Below are 21,374 nucleotides of genomic sequence, written 5' to 3'. Positions count from 1 at the left end.
CCTCCCTCCCCCCCATCGCATCGGTTTTTCCATGTCTCAATGCTCCCCATCGTTACTACTTCGGAGTGTCAGGATAGCCTCCCCCTACTGTTGCGGGAAATAGACTCCGCTCCTGTCGGTGGGCAGACCCGATCTGTCACAAGGCGGTGGGCCCCCTTTTGGCCCCCGGTTTGATTAAGGATCATATCTGCATTCTTCTAGTGTGGCCAGTGGGCTGGGCCGGACTGGGCTGACGGCCGTGGTCGGTAAGGGATCAGACTTGCATCAGGCCAGGATGACAGACCAGGGTAGTGCAGGATATCTGCATATCACGACGGAGTCGAGACTGGAGTGACACTGTGCCAGTTCACACTAGCGATCAGATCTGGTTTCCACAGGACAAAACAAGCGCGACCCCTGCGGAGTGTTGCTCCGTAGAAAGGGTACATATATCTATCAGAAGCTGCAGGTGTACGGAGACTGTACAGTAGACAACTGGAGGCATTGTTCCTCGAAGGGCGGGTTGGGGTAGATTAGGACCGTATTCACCGGCAATTGCTCAGGGTCCTTCTGAAACCTCCCTAATCATCATCTCTGGCAATAGCCATGGATGAGTCGGTCGGATCCATCCTTAGTCTGTTTTGCGATCATAAGCTGGAACCGAGCTGAGGGCCCTGCTACTGGCGATGGAGCGAGAGGTACGTACGCACGCTGTTGGAGGTCTCAGTAACGACAGCGGTGGTGGTAGGAGTGGTGGTGGTGATGGTGGTGGCTCCGATGATGCCACTGTGTGCTTTACTATTTTTAGATCCACAGTACGGGAGACCATAGAAACTCCCGGGACAACGTCTACACTATACTCACTCCTACAGTACTACTGTACTGTACTACTAAGTTACTGTACTTCTCTTCCGCCACTACAAGAACGTCAGGACTCAGGAGGCACTTGAGCAATATATGGTATCGTCTTGCTCATCAACCAAACAATGCTGGACCCCATTTACTGAATTGAGCATGATAATCATGAGCCCCAAGGATAGATGCCAGGTACTGGCGGAGGGAAGCGTGGATATTTCTCTTTTGGTCCATTTCTGCGTCGCTAGCGGGATCGCGCAGCGGATATACACGTAAGCGAAGCTGTGCTGATCCCACCTTAGTCTAGTGGCATTGTGTGTGTGTGCTCTGCAGTGAGAGTAAGTGTCGCCGCTTCCTCTTCTTCCACTCCTTCCACATCGTCCACATCATCCACATCATCCACAATCCCACACATTTTCCCACGTCCTCCCTTGCTCAACTTGAAACCGGTTCGCCTCAATCTATCTCTTGAGGCCAACCAGTTCTCCCTATCTTTATCTGATCATCACACTTGGCACGACACTGCGTAGGCACTTTGACCGAATTCATTTCTCATTGGTCCCCTTGTCGATCTATTCCCCCTCTCTCCCTCTCTCCCTCTCTCCCTCTTTCGCTCTTTCGCTCTTTTGCTCTCTTTCGCTGCCTCCGCTCTGGACACGGTCCAACTGTCATAGCGTTGATAGACGGACGCACTTTGGTTGGCACCTGCAAGTTACAGGTGTTTTGGCTCCTGCAGGGACCTAAGACATGCGAGTTGAGTTAAATGATGGCAGCTAGGCCATGCGAAACGAAATTCTCCGAGACTGAAGAATTTCCTAATACTCCAATGACAGCCTCCCTGGTGGCCCACCCGACCGACAATGGGTACGTCCGGCACTCCGTACTTGCCCAGTTATAGACCGTGACTGGAGAGTACCACTGTTCAAATGCGCCGCAACAATACCTCGGCCAGGCTAGACCCTTCCCAGTCACCAAGCCAGTGAGCGCAAGGCTGTCAAGTCCCAATGACGGCTTTATCCATCAGTTCGGAATTGTTCCTGCCTGAACCCTACCCCTACTCTACCTTACCCTATCCTACCCTACCCAGTCACCGCCGGTTTTTCAGGTCTGTGCCAATCACTTGTCCGAGTAGGGTTCCCTCCTCCAATCAGAAGACAATTAGATCGCCTTTACCTCAATGGATTCCTCCAGGTGTTCCTTGAATCACGACCGTTGCCCAGTGCCCAGCCCAGTAGTCTACGTACTGTACCTGTGGGTGCATCTCGGAAAGAGACGCTTTTGCCCCCTCCTTTCCGAAACGGTCGAGCGCCACCCGAATCCATCCTGAGGCTTCGTGCAGGCTCCATGCTGAACGTTCATCGTACTACGCGGTGTTTATCCACCATCCACTCCCCCTCCGGAGGCTCAGGGTCCTTTCTCCTTTATTTCTTCTCGGAGATCACTGTAGATAGATTGCTCGTGATCCGCTGCTCATCAGAAAGTCCCCGAAGAACACGGATCGGTTTAATTTGGAGCCGATGAGGAATCCACTCTTGGTGTCGCCGTCGACGGTGGAGAAAAGCCACAGCGTGGTCTCGTGGCAGTCTAGATGGAGAAAAGCGGATTGACACCGCTAAACCGATTGTGGTGTACTAGTAGATTGATACTACCCTGGCTGCCTTATGGTCGACAAGCCCACTCGTCTGCAATGCGCTCCCAACCTATCGGGATTGGGCAGGAGAGAAGCAGCGAGGGAAAATGAAATACAATTAGAAAAAAAAAGAAAGAAAGAAAGAAAAAAAGAAAGAAAAAAAACAATCCAGAGGAAGAAGATAAAACACGCCTGGACGATTTAGACCCCTCCTCCCCGCCCAGAAGCATAGCTTGGTTGTCTGCAGCAATATGAAGCTATGGCCAATCCACCTAGTATTGAGACCAGCATCGAAGAATAAACGAAAAAGCAAAAGCAAAGATAGACAGTCGGGCCAACAACATCGGGTTCTACACCTTGACTGATTAAGCATTTGTCCTCCCACTCTTCCCAACGACCCTCCTATCATCGGCCATCGAGATGCAGAACACGTAAGGACCCCCGGCCCACCCACAGCCCTCAACAACGGACATGCAGTCGAGCATACCCCAATAGAGACAAGTGGCCGTCCATGGTGAAACAGCCCGGTTTTACCCTAATAAAAAATTCCATACGAATGGGGAGGGGGGGTGTGGACAAGGAGAGATGAAGCCCTTTCATTGTGATAGGGTGCTATGGGTGCTGCGCGATTTCTGCCTTTAGTTCCCTTGTGGTTAACGCTTTCTGGGAACTTCAGGTATGTTTCCGGAGAAGGCCGCAAATCGGGGATAGACTCTTTCCAGTAATGCTACCATCGAGACCAGTATACATGCTGCACCAGCACATATGAGCAGGAGGATTAGAGGGAGGTGGAAAAGGATTGCGGCATTATTCTTTTCTTCCCTAATCTGGAAACCCGGGGGGGGAGGGGGGCGTTTCTCCGCTCCCTCCGTGATGGATTTGCGCGTTTCTCTTGAGTGCTCGGGTTTGATGTAGATGTTCAGCGCTGACGTTTTGTGTGGGCTGTATGCGACGTTTGAGATGAAGACTGGCGCTGGAAGGTGAGGGTGAGTAAACGGTGGTGGTCTTGAGTGGCTGGATGAGTTGGGCTGCAGGAGAGAGAGTAGCTATGATACGGCTCCTAGGTGACCATCAGATTCAGATACTCCCAGCACCCAGGCTGCATTGAGGCGCCTTCTCGGCTTCGAAGTACCTGTACATACGTAGAATACACCACCCTCCCCTCGCCCTCACCAGTACGGAAACGTATCTCAAGACCTCACATGTCTACAACAAACGAGTCTCGTTTGTATCTCTTGCCATCCCTTTTGTTCTGAATATAGATGGCTTCCAAGATGACCGACAGTATCTCATCGCAACAGTGGAGGAGAAGGTAGCTGCCCATCAGCCGGCCGGCGTGATGGGACGAATGCCCAGTGGTACACCACCACTGACTCAGTCCCTTCCGCTCACCGTATATTCCGGCGCTTCGCACGCGGATTGGATGTGCACTACCTGTACTAGGTACGCACCTTGAAGGTTGGTAGACGTGCTACGCTTCCGATTTCGGCATGCTATCTCATTCGCTCCGGAGAAAGCTTACATGCAAGCGACTCAGCAACATTTAGGAAGAAAAAAGAAAGGAAAGAAAAACTTTGATCTTTGCACGTCAGCTGTTCGCTCCGTCTCTTTGCTCGGGAGATCGATATGCGACTTTCAGCATCTTGGTGCCCAGTCCCAGCCAAACCTGCTAGAACAAGACATAGGGAGAGCTGGATAGAGATTCTGGATTGATTGTCCCCAAACCAAGATCCAGTCGCTTTTCACCTTCTTTGCCCCCCCCCCCCCCCGCGAATACCCATCATCATCCTGGTCAAGTCTTTCAAAGATCAACGGGATTTTCCAACCGGGGGGGGTGGGGTTGTGTCTCGTGACTCTAACGGTCCATGTCAGCTGAGGATGGATAACCGGCGCATATCAGCAATCTAAATCTTCCACCAAAGGCGGAGGGGACTATCCGACTCGCTCTGTTCTTCTCTTGCTGGTGGTGAGTTACTGGGTTTGTTGATTTACATGGTTATGGTCATGGGTCAAGAGCTTGGTTTTCTTGTTGGGATCAGGATGGATCTGGGGTGGCTCTGTGGGGTATGCGCGGACTGACGTCAAGGGTTTTGTCTGTGTCTTAATGTTGACAGTGGTCAGGTCTGGTCAGGTCTGTGAGTGAAGGATGATCTATGATGAGTTGCCCTGTCCGTGATGCGATGCTCTAGTGATCTTGGATCAGTGTCGCCGTCTTGTTTTTCGGTGAGTGGTGGGCATTGGTAGGGTGGAGAAGAATGGACTTCTCGCTGGGAAGAAAGAGGTGTCTACCTTGGCTAACCTTATAGGAAACTTGCTCATGAGCCATGCTTCCGGCGGCAACTGTTTTGATGTGTTCGATATTCCGTCCGGTGTGTCCGCGCTACGACTGCGATCGATGACAATGACAACATAAGCTCCGAGAGCTGGAGGTGACCCTTCGCTTATCGCGTGGCGCGATCTCATCCATACATCGATACGTCATCGGATATACACGTCAACTGGGAAATGAGAAATCCGACGGGAGCATCCTGACCGCGGATAATGAGGCTGCATGGAGAGTGAGCTGTGAGATAGTAGGATGGGATGCGGTTTGTTGGTGCGTCCCGCCCGGAGAGTCGGATAAGCTACGTTTCTGTCTCTCAGGCATAAGGGATGCATGGTGTCTTGTCTGCGCTGCAGTCGTGAGGTTATGGAGCAGTTCGTCTTGTTGGATGGGTGTCTGTATGCACTGCTACGAGTGCGTCTGGAGTCTGCAGTGTTGCGTTATGAAACCATCGTGCTGGGCACGAGTAACACCGGTAGCATGGACGGACATGGCTTCAAAACGGTTTCAGAGAGGAACCTTTACCTCCCAGGGCGACCGAGGCTTATAGCTCATCAACATGGCTGGCTTGGTGCATCAGCAGTACAGCCTGGTGCTTTCTTGTCTTCGATGCTCATCACCTTTCATGTAGTAGGACAGTGCACATCAGCTCATCTGTGTACTGTTTGGGAATGTACCTCTGTTGAGCATTGTGTAACTGATGTGGCTGACTGGCATTTACAATTCATGGAACCGAGTCCCTGTGTCGCTAATGGCTCTCTGGAGATGGCAGTTCACAAATAGCTACACCCCTATACTGCCTTGGCAAGACACCACAGCCTATGTCAAGTTGTGGTATCCGATGATGTGCCTGAATAGCAGTATCAGCTTGCAAGTGATGACCGTAGTCTCTTCCTACGCGTTACGTTCAACGACATAACTACCCGAATGTGTCTCCGTGTCTCACTCTCAATCAGCCACAAGGCGGCCTTTCGTCATCAGAGCACCCGGTGTCCGTTCTCGAATAACTATCATATACAAGGATAAAATCAAATCTCCGACTCTCCAACACGATACCGGTCACTCTAGAATGTCTAGTTAATCTTTCTAAGCACGCATCTTTGGAACAGAATGTACCGTTGACCTGATGCGTTCGCTAAAGAACGACTCAAGTATACAGGACATCATGTCTCGTTCTGCAAGCACGCTTGACCGACGGGTCAGCTCGTATATGACTCAGAACCGTTGCACGAAAGTCCATGTTCGCGGTCTAACATGAATCTGTGGTGGCTACGTCACCAACTCAAGGTCTTTGCCCACTGGGTGGTGGATCTCAAATGAAGTACCGTTTGGCTGAAGATAATATTCAGTCACACCTATAGACAGGTAGCCAGTCCGTATTGGACTGGTATGGTTAAGTTCAGTTTCTGTTTCTTTGGATGTTTCCGGTGTAATGACGCCCCCTGCCATGGGCTTCCTAGGGGCTTGGGATCTCGTGAATATGATGGATCCAGATATCTGATTGGTATACTTAGCACTCATGTATCCCATATTCGGCAGACATATGAGCTCTCGATGTTCGACTCGCTCAGGAGAGCCTAAGAAGTTACGAATCGCAATTTTCGCGAGAGGGCGCGCGCGCAAGAGAGAGAGAGAGAGATACAGGAGGTGAACAAGCACATGCATTACTGCTGCCGGTAACATGTGCCTCGCGGTCGGCGCTTGTTTCACAGCCGAGCAGCTCTATCTATATCATCGGGAGCTGCGGCTTGGCTACTATGGAACCACACCACAAGACGGTCAATGAGATGGCCGTGGTTCACGCACGTTGGATCTGATATCCTTCGTGATCTTAGGACCCCCTGGTCCTTGAGAGGTTACGGACCGGAGTTCGACCAGGAACATATAGTGACAGATCTTCCTCGAGCGAACGTGGTGACATCCGGCTGGTCAGTGCTCACACCCCGCTGTGCAAGATCGAATCGATTCTTCGTCAACGTGGTACAGAGCTTGCGGGTTGGCGCGGAAGTAGAGTTCCGAACTCGTTCAGGTGGCTTGGACTTGTAGCAAAAGTTGATAACTCAGGAATGGGTGATATGGAACGATTTCTTGATTCCTCGGTGGTTTGCTCGATGGAATAGCTAAGATCTCAAGGTGCGCAAAACTCACTTGGTGAATCGCCTCGGATCACGTGGTTTGGATTGCTCAAGAACGCCGACAGGACTGCAGGACCCGTGGAATGAAGGACGTCGAATGGCTTTGGATGGGACTGCCGGTCGCATGGCTGGTTGGAGCCAAGTCGCATCTATTTTGAATTCAGCGATGTCCGGATATGTATTAAGAGATGCAATTCTTGCGCAACGAGAGATAGAGGACTTGTTTAGCTCTTTTCTACCACGTGGAAGCTCTTTCCCCCCCCCCGTATCGTGTCAAGGAATCTCATAGGTCCGTAGCATAGGTTGTATAGCATTTATAGTTAACTTCCTAGCTACTTTAAGCTAATAACTAGTAGGTTTAGCTTCGAGTTAAAGGTTCCCGCGAACATACTCAGCAAAATATAGATCCGCACACACAAACCTTCTCCACTCGAATCCCATCATTAAGTTGCCATATCCGGTCTACACCGAGACTTGAATTGAATCCTGTGGTTTGGAGGTAGAAAATCCGCTCGTTGACCCAGGTACTGGTGATTGGACCTGCCAAGGATGAGTCAAGTTGACCTTGTCATTACATCATCCGCCGATGATCGACTTGGCCGTAGGGCTATGGAGCACATTCACCATGAGACACGCCCACCCTGTGCAATACCACGGCGTGAGCATATCTACCACAAACACTTGCGCTTTTTGCTCGAAGAAGGCGGAAGGCGGGTGTCTCCAAGACTTATGAATCAGGGGACTGGCTCTTATCAACCAATCTTGCAGCACGATCACCAATAAGTCTTTACATCTTATGTACATTGCTTTTTCCACAATCACAGCATCGATCGCCACTATCGCCTTATCCTACACCCTCTACACGGTGATTGGCAGCGATTGACAGGACAAAGCACCCTGTGCAATGGCGATCCGAACCAAGCCGTCGCCATAGGAAGATTTGATCCTCAATCACAATCACCGCCCGGGACTGAACACGGATTCCGGGGAAAGGATTGATAACCCGATAACAACAACTATCCAACCCGTGGTGCCAATGATCAAGACCAGAGGAGCAGTGTGCTTATCGCAATGATGCGCAGCGGTTGAAAATCGCGCTCGCGTGACTGGTTGACAGGATATGAGGAATGGTTATTAAAGCAAAACAAGTGAGAAACAAAGTAAGGTTTTTTTTTTTTTTTTTAGACTCCGTGCTGATAGTGGGTGTCGTGATAAGAGGGTTCGGTGATGAAATCGCGATTGTGATGGAGGGTGGCCGAGGGAACGTGAGAAGGAGCCTGCCTATAAAGACACCCTGGTACTGGCTGTCCTTTTTCGCTTTCGACCTGGATCTAACAGTCCATTCATCGAAAGGCGAATCTACCCGACACCCCAGTGGTAACATGAATCACGCTCGTGAGGACGAAGAGGGCCTCTCTCCAGGATTTCCCTCGGCAACTGGTCTGGGGTCGGAGAATGCGGAGAAAGCAAGAGGAGATGGATCGAAACCGCCAGTCAAACAGCCTCACTTTATCGTCGCTCTCGGAGTTCGGGCAGGAGGAGATGAACCTCGATACTTTCTTAGATGATAACAATGGGGTTCAGCCATTTGCCGGTCGATCGATAGGGCAATCCACGACTGTGATTCGATTGTGTCTCACACGCAACCCCCTTTCTGGTTGATGACTGCGAGGACAGATTGCAGGGTTGCAGGTACGACCCAAATGTTAGACATGGTTCCTTATCTTTGACAGCCGTCCTCAACGGATGTCAATATGCAGAGTTATCAAGGCGATCGAAACCTTCGGGGACTGGGACGGCCAAAAAAGAGGTGAGCACTGCAGTACATAATCCAGGCCCATCCCGGGCTTGTGAATCTCATTTTCTTTCCTGTGTCTCTTGAGTGAGCGAGTAGAAGTGTTTCAAGCTCGTCCTGACCGCCATTTGAAGTGGTGATGCCTGAATATGTTGCAGTGTGGTGGGGGATGGAGGTTTCCTGTAAGGGAAACTGGAAGGGGCAAGCTTGAACTTGGAATGCTGCTGTTGGGCACTCTTTGGCTGCATCGGCCTTTTGTTCTTCTCCCAATACCTTCTTGTTGTGAGGCCGCATTGTCTATCGTCGACATCCAAGGGATACTTTTGCTTCCTCTTATGCGCCACAGCCTACTCCACACTATTTTCCCACACTATTTTCCCACACTTTTCCCCATCCAGATCCCATCCATTGCGGCTCGCCAACCCAGTGATCCACCAACCATCCACCATCCATGATCCGTCGATTATACCCTCTAACTACAACCTACTACCTCTGCACATTCACCCCACCACCCACCACCCACCACCCGTCAGCCTAAATCCCTCCGAAGGTCGAGACAGGTTTTGGTCAACACACTTCCCTTCTAGTCACGTCACGTCTGGTCCTCCTCCCTGAGGCCACTGTCCGTCTCTTTCTACGTCTGACTCGATCAGAATGCTGATCAAGCCGCCTACAGAGCTTCAGGTCGGGTGCTCGGAGGCCGACTTTGAACCTATCGCTTCGTATTGCAAATGCGCCCGCGACAGCCGCATCATGTACGAATAAATAAGTAAGTAAGCATCTGACCAATCTGACCAATCCTGCAGTCAGCATTCAACAAACCTAGCTGCCTTCTATGGCGGTCTAACGAGGACAAGCCATCCTCGTCCTCATGGTGCAACCGACACAGGATGACCAGGTGAACTCTGTCACACTCCACATCCATCAACCCGCCTGCCAAGCAAAGGATTCCTGGATTGGGCATTCCGCAGCTGAAGGCTTGGAGAGGATGAAAGGATGCGTGAGATGGCGGATCAAGCTCAGCATCTCGGAAGCGGGTTAGTTTGGGGGAGGGGGATAAACTTATGGGGTACTCCGTACTCCGTACAACCAGCCGGTTTCGTCCTTCCGTCATCCAGCAGCAATGACGAAAATCCCATAGTGTCGGACCCCCAAGAAGTGGAACTGAGCCGTTCTATCACGATACCCATACACATTATGGATGGATGAACTATTGTCCCTCTACGCTGGGTAAAGTCTGCATTTGCCTTCTCCTTGGTCAACTACCTCCGGTCGGTGGCGTCCTCGCTTGATTGTCCGTTGTGAATGTTGCATGATGTTTTGTTTTCTTTTACTTTTTTTGGCTGTTTACTTTGCCTCACGCACGGCAAGGGAGCTTTAACCGACCACCTCCCCCCCTTGAAACATTCATCCATACCTGCCGAAGGTTGATCCCGATCACGTCGACCAGGCTTGAGAACATGCTATTACGACGGTGGACTTACTCGAGCAGGTTAGACCCAGGCACGACCGATTGTTCAGTTGGTCAGTGTGTTAATCCAGGGTGCCGTCGGAAGTTGGAGAGCTGCATCCGGACGAGAAAGGGAACAACCCTAAGCCGTGCTTGGTTGCGTGGCTGTCGTCTCAGATCCCTGCCGCCCAGGCTATACGGACTATCTTATAGTGGATGATGGGCTGTCATTGGACGCCTCTTGGATAGTTTGACTCTGGTGGGTTGACGGAGCATCATGGCGGTTGACGGGGGATGACGGAGGTTGGTGTGGTGGTGGTGGTGGTGGTGGTGGTGGTGGTTGTTGATCTGACCCGCGATCTCGAGTCATGGAACTGAACTCAAGCTGAAGGGTGGGTGCCTCGCTCCGAGGAACCACTAATTAGTCATCCGGAGATAAGACGAACGGACCAGTCATCCACCCAACAAACAGTCCAAACACTCCGCTTCTGCGGGTTGACCTTCGCCTCCCTTTCCTCTTCCAGCGATAATTGCCTTTGCCACTTCACCTTCCCCCTCATGTCATTTGTTGAACGACAGATGTCTCGTGCCATGGGGCAAAATTATCCACATCCACCCACACACACATACATCACCCCTTTTTGCATGTGAGCTGATCCTCTGCCTTCTTTCCCTGCTGATGCTGTGTTAGCGGACAACAGTGTTATGTTGCCTTCTTCTTCTCACCCCCACCCCCGCTGTTCCGGACGGTCGCTTGTACTCAATCCTGTACTTTTGATCGATGCTGGTCGACACAGAAGCCGAGGTCACGATTACGTTGCCTAGCTCATTTACCCGGACAACGATTGGTCCCGATGACCAAGGCTAATTACACTCTTATCAGCTTATCTGCGACTTCTTATCTCTGGTCCATTATGGGTCGTTTAGCGTGGTCGACACCGATTATCAAGCACTAGCGCGGTGGACCTCGCGGTCGTTCCTCGCGTGGGGCCGAAAGGGAGCAAAACGTGCTCTAGGAACTTTGTCGTTTGGAACAACGGGGACGGTATGGCCCGTCTGGCGGTAGTCAGTAGCCAGACAGAAGTCCTGTGCTCTCTTGCCCGTCTTGTTCACTGGACCCCAGACTCGACACCGACCGGTGATGAGGGCTAGTTAACGGTCACCGTGGACGACCTGGCCACGGCTTGGCTCTATCACATCCTCCATTCTTTACAGTACGCCTAGCTCCGCCGGTCTCGCCACCGCAGGGCTTGGGATGACGGGGGTGGATGTGGCCGACTCTTGCTCCGTGCTTTTGACACCGCGATGTGCACTGTGCTTCGGAAATGCGAATGGGTCCCCTCTTGAGAAGGATGACGATGATGTTGAGGACGATGATCACCAGCGTCATCGTCAGTTTGAGCCGGCATGTCCAGCACTACTCTGGACCATGGCTGTCGAGCCAAGTTGGATTGATCTGCTATCACCAGAGCGCGAACCGACTCGGGTATTCTTCGTGACGCGATCTAGTAGCTGCATATCCGAACGGGGATCTGGCCATGGAAAACTACGATGCCGACCGGGATGCCAATTTGATTGCTTCAGACTGATGTGTCTGTCTGTCTAGGCCGCGCCTCTCTTGCCTCTAGACGCTGGGCTTGTGTTCGAGGTAAAGTTAGCCATGACCCGCCGTGCAGGGTGGATCTGCATTCATCAACCTGAATCGTGGAAATCTCCATTGATTAATATTCCACAGAGTGGGAATGGAACAGAAGGGAGGGGTTGCGGCTGTAGGGATTACACTCGTAGCGTGGGTGGCCATTTTCCCTCCCATGCCATCAGCTTGTGTTCAGTACTGCCGCCGGTTGTCAATGCTTGTTTTCTCCGGCTGATACGCGCTTGAAAGGGGTGTGACGAGCGTGACATTACCCACTAAGATTACCGGGTCATACACGGGTTCGGGTAAGTTAGGGATTTTGGGCAGCTCAGCCTTCTCGGTGAAGTAAGTTACATAGTAGCAGAGTAGTACAGTCAGTGCATGGGAGACTTGACTTGACTACTGTCCCGGAGGACGGTCCTCCCACGGTTTCCCCCCTCTCTCCTCCTCCGTATGCTGTTGCTACTTACCTGCTGGTGACTGGACAGGCACCTGCTGCCTTGGGGTTAGCTGCAGCTTGGTGGGCGGGACTTTTCCGAACGCACTCCAACATCAAGCTTCTACTCTTCCGGTGACGGAAAGCCAGGGAGCATTGATCACTTTCTCGGACTGTGAGGGTGTCTGTCCAATGCAGGAAAATTATGTCATGATCTGATAGGCATCGCCATAATTAGAGCGAAGCTTGGGGACTTGACGTCGACTCTTTCACAACCGGTTGACTGCACTAAACCCACACATCCACCGTGCTCGGGAGGGAAAAGGACAGCAACCTTAATTTGAGCGGTCGTCAAGGACTGGCTCCATGCCATGTGCTTGACCGGGCGGTGGTCCGTCCTATCCGATCAAAAGAGGGTTGGGAGTTGGGAGGGAGCAGTGTGTCTCGTCCGGACCAGACGGACTGCCCGAAACGAAGTGTGTCCCATGGTCCCGCCCCGCCGTGCACAGGGACACCGACTGAGCACCAACACACTCTATAGTTACGATGCACGGTGCGATGATTTTGTCGGGACTGCCAGTGGCTGGTAGCTTGGTCCCTGCTTTTTTCACTCTAGTCACTCTATCCCTCCCTCCCTTCCCCCCGTTCGGTGAGACAGGCATAGGTCCGGGTTCAGGCTCACCGTTCTGTTTCTCCGATGGACGGCGCCGCCGTTTCCTTATCCCATCCATGAACGACCTCCAAGGCAACAATGGCGATAGCTGCGCAGTCCCAGTATCTCAAGCTCACCGGGCGAATCCTAATTGCAGCTTCGCTACCCCAACAGCATTAACCGATGCAGTGGCTACTCCATCGGCCCCCAGAAAAAGGAAGGATGGGGATTGGTCCGACATGCATGTAAAGCTGCATTCTCTGTCCCTGTTCGGATTTGATTCCAACAAGGTGCTGTTTAGTCTGTTACTAGTCGAGAGGGTACGTAGTTAAGGTCGCGACTACTCGGGGAGAAAGAGATGAGAGAGGGGCAGGTGAGGGCGCAAAGACGCTCAGATCCCCTCTGTCTCGCGCCGGGCATAATTATAATGACCCTAGCTATAACTACCTGCGATTCGGCCGGTCATCGGCAGGGGAGGTGAAGAGCGAGGGTCATGATATAGATCCACTGGCTGCAGACAACAACACCAGGTCACCGGTACCGCTTAGGGGTACAAGGAAAGGTCTCCGTGGAAGATCCGATCTCGAACGACGGAAACTCCCATTCCCCTTCCCCCCCAGTCCCTCTCTACCCATGCATGCTCTTATTAATCTCCATAGCATCATCGTTCCATGAGTGAACGCAAGCGAGAAATCTGAGGGAAAGTGAAAAGGGCATTCTGTCTGCGCAGGAAAAAAAAGGGCGGGGGGGATGCGGAGCGAGTCAATAACAGGTGGGAAATCCCATCCCGAGGCTCCCGACTGAATCATCCGCTGGGAGGACGTTTACTGTATGTATGTGATGCACACTGCACTTGGGAGTTAGGCCTTTTGACTGTTGAGTACACGTCTTAGCAGTGAAGAGAGGAAACAATGGCTTGGCTTTTCCCGACCACTTTAATTCCATAGTAGTATATGTACTTAGCAGAGTAGTTCGTATAGCCTGCCCACTCTTTTGCCCCCCTCCCTCCTCTTGCTGCGTTGGACCCAAAGTACCTACCCTCCCCACATCCGGTTGGTTATAGTTGCTGGAGAGGAGATTCACTGGGTGTGATTGGTGGGGACCGAGACGACCACAGAGGAAGGATCCGGATCGGTTTCTCATTTGGGTCTTGGGTTGGGCGTAGGTGTCTAGCTCGGGGAGTGGGGATTTTCTAGGCTGGCTTAAGACTTGCCTACGTGTAGGACCTTTCCCGTTTCTTCATTTCGTTGAAAGGGCGACCGTCTTTGGGATTGGCTTTAAGGAAAGGAAAAGAGAGACAGAAGAAGACAATATGTGTCGGTGTCAAAAGTCTGATGCCACTCTGCAACATGACTGACTGAGGTATCCTTATATGTTGCAGCAGAGAGATTACGTCGAGGAAAATACCAGATTGGGGAGGGGGGAGGGGGGCAATACTTTGTCTCTTTCATGATACTACTGAGTGATGGCAGTAATCCCCGGGAGGCGGAGACCAGTCAAAACCGAGAAACAAAGTGAATCTCAAATCATAACCAATTGTTCGAAGTTAATCTACCTGCGCAGCTTACTTTTTAGTGCTGCTGGGTCTTCGAGAAAGTCGTTCCCCTCCCCCCATCTAAAATAACCGCTAATCCTCGGGTTGGAGGTTTCGGTAATACTGCGGTATGGACTAGAAAGACTAGACAGAGAGATACAGTCTGTATTTCCTCGTACTGAGTACCCCGTACTGTCCCTCTTTCTCACTCACCCTGGCCCTGCATCGAGCTTACCTTACCTTAGTTTTCCCGGCCACGGCAGTGCTTCTTTGGATCTAAAAAAGAACCTGCCTAATTACTGCACTGCATTCGCCTAGTGTCTGCGCTTACTGCATAGCTGGATGGAGATTGCCTCCATCCTGCCTGCGGATCTAGGCCGAAAGACAGACACGGACGCGGACTAGCATTGAGAGGAGGGGCAACGGAGAGACCAGAGGGAGGGGGGAAAGAAGTAATACCCTTCAGGACAACAAGCAACAATGAATGGCATACAGAGAGAGAACTGGAGGTTGATACCCGACATCGCAATGGATCAGACCAGCTATGGAGTATGGATACTAACCACTACACTAAATCACACTTGTATATAAGACATCATCCCGCAACGTCAATGGGGAGGTTTTAGCTGGGGAATTCCTTTTTTTGTTCTTCTGGGTTTTCTCTATCTTCCTCTTCTCCTCTCATTCTCTCTTGTCTTCCGCCTTGTTCGCCTGGTTCGCCTTCTTCTCTCCTGGCCATCGATTTCCGCCTCCAGGCCTCTTTTCCCCATTAGATTCAGCGGAACGGAGACTCCATTTAAATTACCAGACCAGACGCCCGCTGCCAAGGGACAAATCAGAAACAGGCAGCCCGTTCGCTCGGTACGGGAGGTGGATTCGGTCTTGCCCCCCAATTTAACCTATTGGCGGACCACTGGGATTGTCTACTTTTGCCTAGGTTATTAAGTACAGTAGGTAGGTACACTTTTTTTCTCTTTTGGACAAGAAACGAAGGCTGTCTCTCCCCATTGGCAAATCATTTGATTCTAAGCAACCGCTTGCCGTGAGTCTGAAATAATAATTAGATCTGATTGTCTCGCTTTCCTTTCCCCCTCCCCCTTCGCGCCGTCCCCCCCAAAATTGAACACTATAATCACCTTGATTAATGATCTTGTTGTGTTTCGATCTTCATCGTCATCAGTCATCGATTTGCCTCTTTTGTGCCGGAGACTTTTAAGTTACTGACGGGTTGTCAGACTGGAGACTTACTTCTAACTACTACTAGTAGTCATTACATCCAGCCATTTGATCCAGGGTTTCTCTTCTCTCTTCAATTCTTGTCTTCTTATTTCTCTTGGATTACCCTCGTGATTCTTCAACTTCTTCTCTTGGTGACCTTTCATCTGTTCTTTTCTTTTTTTTTTCCCTTCTCTTCTTTGCCTCGCCCATTCCCATTGCTCTTGTTCAAGATATAGTTTCCCACCGCGTCATGTGTTGGAGGGTCTAGCCCCTCCCATCCCGTCAGCCATCAGCATCAGCAGCAGCAGCAACTACCGACAACACAAGACAACACCACAGCCAAAACTCCATTCCACTACCAGTGATCTGCTGTCCATTTGACCATTTACCCTTTCGACAAGGCAACCCGGCCCTGTGTAATTGCGACCATCCGACGTTCTTTGAGGGTGGGGAAATTCATCAAGGTGGAACAACACGGGGAACTCTTTTTCTCTTTCTCACATCAGGCTTTGGCTCTTTCTCATACCAGGTATGCACGCACCATCCATGGATTGAATCAGGAAAAGCCGGCGATAGGGCCAGGGACTTGCATCCTGCTGCGATCGAAGGCAAATCAACGGCCGTTGATTGATTCAATTGATCTCACCATCATTTGGTTCTTCTTTCTTATTCTTCTTTCTTTCCACTAGAAAAATAGCTTCGCTTCTCCTGCACCTCCGGCTGAACTGCCGTCCTCCCCTCCTCCTCGCCTATTTGGGATTGTTCATCTATTAATATTGATCCTGAAGAGAATACTGTCTGCCTTTTTTGGGGACAAGAACTGAGTAGGTTTAACCTTTTTCTACTCGTTTCTTTTGTTTTTGCTTTCTTTTTTGACATATTAATACTTTCAACCTGCTCTCTCTTTCTCTCTGCACCCATCCCTACCTCACATCTTATCCCCATTTAATCCCTACACACTGAGAGTTTGCTGGGATCTCTTTTCCGATTATTATCCGGAGAATTGACCACCAGACGGTCAGAGAGCCAAAGGAAAAAAGAGAGTTGCAGAGTGAGTTCGAAAGAGTTTGAATTGAATTGGTCGTGGTTTATTTATTTTATTTTGTTTTTTGGAATATTCGTTTAGGGCGGGTAGAGAGGAAATCTTTCTTTCGAAGTCCATTGTTGTTTCATGGCTCGTGCTGCCAAACCAACATCCACCCGGCCAACCCCCCCCCACCTCCAACTGTACTACTACTGCTTGCTCTCTCTCTGTCTCTTCTGCTGCTGCTGCTCTTGCTTCTCCGACTCTTTCCCGTCTCTTTGCATTCCCTCTTCCTCTCCGTCTCCCTCGCGCTCTCTCTTTTTCCCCGTCCCGGGTTCTGTCGTCGCCCGTTGTCGTGGTGGTGTCGAGTCGTGTCTGATCGACTCTCTCCGCACCGACAGTTACTCACTCACTCACTCACTCACTCACTCACTCATTCACTCACTCATCAATATCTCTTTCTTGTCTGTTCTTCCTTTTCTTCACCTACACGTCTTCTACTTGTCCAAAAACTGGTGGTGTGTTCTCTCTTCCCCATCCTTTCCCTTCCAATCAATCAATTCCCTGCTGCTTGTTCGCTGTTTGGTCTTTCTTGGTGGTTTTTCTTTTCTTTTCTTTTTTCCCTGTTCCCCCCTCCACTACCACCCACCACCACCACCACCACCAACCACTACTGCAATTTCCTCCCTCCCACTCTTCCCTTCCACTACTATTCTTATCGCCTTTCCCGCTTGGTCCCTTTCGCCCGTCTTTCCCGATTGCGCTTTTCTGCAGCTCTTATCTGGCCCGGGCTTCGACTCTCTCTCTCTCTCTCTCTCTCTCTCTCTCTCTCTCTCTCTCTCTCTCTCGACTCCCACTAGTTCTTTTTGGTCGTTTTCTTTTCTTTTATTATAATTCTTTATTAATCACTTGAGTCCGTCAGATTGCCCTGTTTCTGCCCGGTCTGCCCCTCGTGGGCCCTGCCAATAGCACTCGCCCCCTCCCCCCATCCCACACCCAGATTCGGTCATGATGTCTGGGTTGAGTGGTGTGCGACCGACGCAATCCGCGGCATTTGCCTCGACCTTACATTCCGCCGACCCCGACCGCCGCTCCTCCACCACCACCACCACCACCACCACCACCTCTAACAACTATCGTTTCCCTCATCCTCCTCCCTCGTCCTCTCAACTCTCCGACGATCTCTCCTTCGATTCTCCTATCTCGCCTGCCGATTCCTCTCAGGCTCAGGACGGTTTACTCCACGACTCGCTGTTTCCCGAGTGGAAGTCCCCCCGAGAGAGTAACGACTGTCCGGATGAGATGCAAAGAAATGACCCTTTAGCAACCCAGATATGGAAGCTCTATTCTAGGACTAAGGCCCAACTCCCCAATCAGGAGCGTATGGAGAACTTGACCTGGCGCATGATGGCAATGAGTCTCAGACGCAAGGAACGGGAACGCGTTGAGCAGTCTAGGTAGGTGGCGTCCGCATCACCGCCTCTCCCCCCCCACGGTCGCTCTTGCGGCAATGATCGCTCACATATTTCTTCCCCATGCCAGCCTGTCGACGAGACACAGCATTTCGGGTCCGAGTGGGATCGCCCAGCTACGTCTGGCCGACCGGACGCCAGTCGCCTCGCACCAACCCTCCACTACCGACCTGGCCGCGGATCCCATGAACCTCGACGATTTCATTGTTCCCTTCGAATCTCCTTCCGATCACCCCTCTCCTGTCACAACCAAGGGCGAGACAAACTCGGCCGCTATTCCGATCAAATCCACTCGAAAGGAACATCTGGTGGAGCCAACCCCCGTGCCCGCCTCGTTTACCCACCCTCCTCAAGACCAGCGGAAGAACAGCGAATTTGGCTACGTGCCTCGTCGGGTCCGCAAGACTAGTATTGACGAGCGCCAGTTTTTTGGTCTCCAGGTCCCCACCCGCAAGCGACCGGCCGAAGCGTCTCCGCAAGTGCCACCCCTGTCGAACGCGATGTTGGCCCACCATGACCCCGACCTGGCAGGTGCTGTACCCGACTACACACTGGATGCGTCGTCGGCGTTCGGATTGCACCACGGCAACCACCAGCCCGCTCACCCCTCCAACCACACTTCTCCCAATGTGCCGTTTGGCTTGGATACGTTCAACCTGGGCGATGATCCGATTCTGACCTCGGCGGGTCCCTACCAGACCAATTTCACGTTTTCGCCCAGCGATTCGCCCATGACGTCAGGAAACCCGTTTGCCAATTTGTATGCTCACACACCCGTCGCCTCGTCCTTGAACTCGACCGATTTCTTCTCCCCTCCGCCTTCAGGGTACCAGTCGACGGCCTCGACGCCGCAGCCGGCCTATGATGGCGAGCATAACCTGTATTTTGACATGCCGTCGATTGATGCGCGTACGCAGCGGCGGGTTCCCAACTACGTCACGCATCGCACGTCGAACCTGTCGGCATCGTTGCAGCCACGTTACATGTACAACCAGGACCAGTCCCACCACACCAGCAACCCTCCTTCCTCGATGCACTCTCCCGGCTACCCTATTCCCCAGCCGCAGCACGTGGATCCGACGCAGGTTCTTGGCGACTTTGGCACGGGCGCTTCCCACGCAGCCATGTTCAGCTTTGGGGCTGATTCGGACAACGAAGATGACGATGGCAACCAATTTTCCGACCGTGCCGGATTGGCCATGCCCAACGACTTGGCTGATGAGGCTGCGGACCTCAATGCAGGGATGCAGTGGGATGGTCAATTTCCGGGCTCATTCCACTCGCTGCCTGGTTTTGCGGCCCAGCATCGTAAGCATGTGACTATCGGGTCGGCAGACATGATGGATACTCCGAGTGAGTGGAACCAAGGCGGCAGTCTGGGCCGGACGCACGGATCGGCCGCCTCGGTCAGTGAGGTCCGCAATCGGGAGCAGGATCCCCGTCGGCAGAAGATTGCACGCACGACCTCCACCCCGAACACTTCTCAGCTTTTACGTCAGAGCATGAGCGCCAATAATACCTCTCATACGTCCCCCAACACCCCGCCCGAGTCTGGTTTGAGCAGTGCCGTTCCCTCCCGTCCGGCCAGCCCCGGAGGCTCCAAGAACGGTGAGAGCAGCGGGCCGACTACCTGCACGAACTGTTTCACTCAAACAACTCCCTTGTGGCGCCGCAACCCGGAAGGGCAGCCTCTGTGTAACGCCTGTGGCTTGTTCCTAAAGCTGCATGGTGTGGTGCGGCCCCTGTCACTCAAGACGGACGTGATCAAGAAGCGCAACCGCAGCAGTGCCAACAGTCTGGCGGTCGGTGCGCCGCGGTCGTCGAAGAAGTCGGCGCGCAAGAACTCGGTGCAACAGGCGAGTGTGACCACGCCCACCTCGAGCCGGGCTCAGAGTGGCACGACCTCGTCGGAGTCCCCGCCTGCAATGCCCGGGGGTCCGCCGTCCTCCAGCCGTGCTGCGGGAGTGGTGCCTATTGCGGCTGCGCCTCCGAAGTCCACCCCGACAACATCCTCCCCTGGTCAGGCTCGCACTTCGGTTCAAGTGGCGCCTAAGCGTCAGCGTCGGCTGGAAAAAGCCACGGACGTGGACGCTATGGATGATTCCAACAAACCGAGTCTCTCGTCGGCGGGTCGTTCGAAGGTGGTGCCATTGGCCCCGGCCATGCCCCCTGCTGCCGCCAACCCTGTCAATCATAGTATCGCTGGTGGACAGGGAGCGAGTCAAGAGTGGGAATGGCTGACGATGAGTCTGTGAGGGCAGCTCATTACTTGCCTTTTTTTTTCTTTTTTTCTCTTACCTTAATCTCGATAATCGTCGACTGTTGATACATCTCATTGTCGACCACCCTATCAACACTCCTTCAAAATCCTTACCATGATATAGACATGATGACCACGTCGACTCCAGTCGCCGCCGAATCCAAGCCGATTGCATATTCTCGCTAGCCGAGTGGATGCGCAGTGTGACTGTTTCTAATGAACTCTTTCTTGAGTCGACACGTGGAATTTCCCTTATCTCTTTTCGGGGGATGGCCAGAAGTAACAGAATAATGGCGTGATGTTTGTTATCGGGCGAAAGGTGAAAAGATCCGGATGATGATGACCCTCGCTCTTCTCTTTTTCTCTCCAAGGGCGGAATTATCAGCTTGATGTCGTCTTTGTTGTGAACTTCGTGTGTGTGATTTGTTTTATCTTGCTTGATACAATCGCGTCTGTCCCGGCTCCCAGTCTCTTGTTTTGTTTTGCTTTCTTCGTTTATGATTTGGTTCTATTTATTGAGACTTGGGACCGGGCAGAAGTGCGCATCTCATTGTTTGGTTTTTGACCTTTTTTATATGCGGATAGAGTTTCATGGATGAGTTTATGCTTTATGTGTATGTCGATGGCTTCTTTTTATGGTTTTGTTAGTGGGTCTAGTGGAATTCGAGATTGATGATTATGGTATTGTTTTTGGTTGGTGAGATAAGGTAGTAGATCTGTAGGTCTGATTGGGGTCTAGGGTGGTAGCAGGGGTTCAGGTAGGAATATCATTTGTATTGGTTTGCAGTCTAATGTCCAGTCTAATCTCGCGACTGCTAAAGGCACCATCCTCGCCTGGAGGGTACAGTACTCGGGATCCATGATCTCCCATCCACACTCAAACTGAGTCAGTCTACCGCATTTTCACGACTGTCGATTCCTCTCGTCTTGGCTTCACGACTCCGTCTAAACCGAACCCAGAAATCCAAGGCGAAG

General features: G+C 51.9%; 3 protein-coding genes across 3 annotated transcripts; 2 read left to right on the top strand and 1 right to left on the bottom strand.

Moving 5' to 3' along the window:
• Positions 1–4,518: 4,518 nt before the first annotated feature.
• On the bottom strand, positions 4,519–5,024 carry BO66DRAFT_23795 (uncharacterized protein). Its single transcript, XM_025642829.1, has one exon. The coding sequence runs from the start codon at positions 4,925–4,927 to the stop codon at positions 4,664–4,666; it is 264 nt and encodes an 87-aa protein (XP_025497559.1). The 5' UTR covers positions 4,928–5,024; the 3' UTR covers positions 4,519–4,663.
• A 2,853-nt stretch (positions 5,025–7,877) lies between these two features.
• On the top strand, positions 7,878–8,589 carry BO66DRAFT_23764 (uncharacterized protein). Its single transcript, XM_025642821.1, has one exon. It carries the CDS (start codon positions 8,050–8,052, stop codon positions 8,488–8,490), a length of 441 nt encoding a protein of 146 aa, XP_025497558.1. The 5' UTR covers positions 7,878–8,049; the 3' UTR covers positions 8,491–8,589.
• Positions 8,590–17,675: 9,086 nt separating this feature from the next.
• On the top strand, positions 17,676–20,394 carry BO66DRAFT_444686 (GATA transcription factor; the record flags this gene model as incomplete). Its single annotated transcript, XM_025651606.1, has 2 exons — positions 17,676–18,124; positions 18,210–20,394. The coding sequence occupies 2 exons, from the start codon at positions 17,676–17,678 to the stop codon at positions 20,392–20,394; spliced, it is 2,634 nt and encodes an 877-aa protein (XP_025497557.1).
• Positions 20,395–21,374: the final 980 nt, after the last annotated feature.

Source organism: Aspergillus aculeatinus (assembly GCF_003184765.1).
Source record: "Aspergillus aculeatinus CBS 121060 unplaced genomic scaffold BO66scaffold_107, whole genome shotgun sequence".
NCBI classification, from domain to species: Eukaryota; Fungi; Ascomycota; class Eurotiomycetes; order Eurotiales; family Aspergillaceae; genus Aspergillus; species Aspergillus aculeatinus.
This window is presented reverse-complemented; position numbering and strand designations above follow the sequence as displayed.

What these genes read in the sequence shown, in the direction of transcription:
- BO66DRAFT_23764 (XM_025642821.1), top strand. Translation starts at nt 8,050, where the DNA reads ATGGTTATTAAAGCAAAACAAGTGAGAAACAAAGTAAGGTTTTTTTTT.
- BO66DRAFT_23795 (XM_025642829.1), bottom strand. Translation starts at nt 4,927, where the DNA reads ATGAGATCGCGCCACGCGATAAGCGAAGGGTCACCTCCAGCTCTCGGA.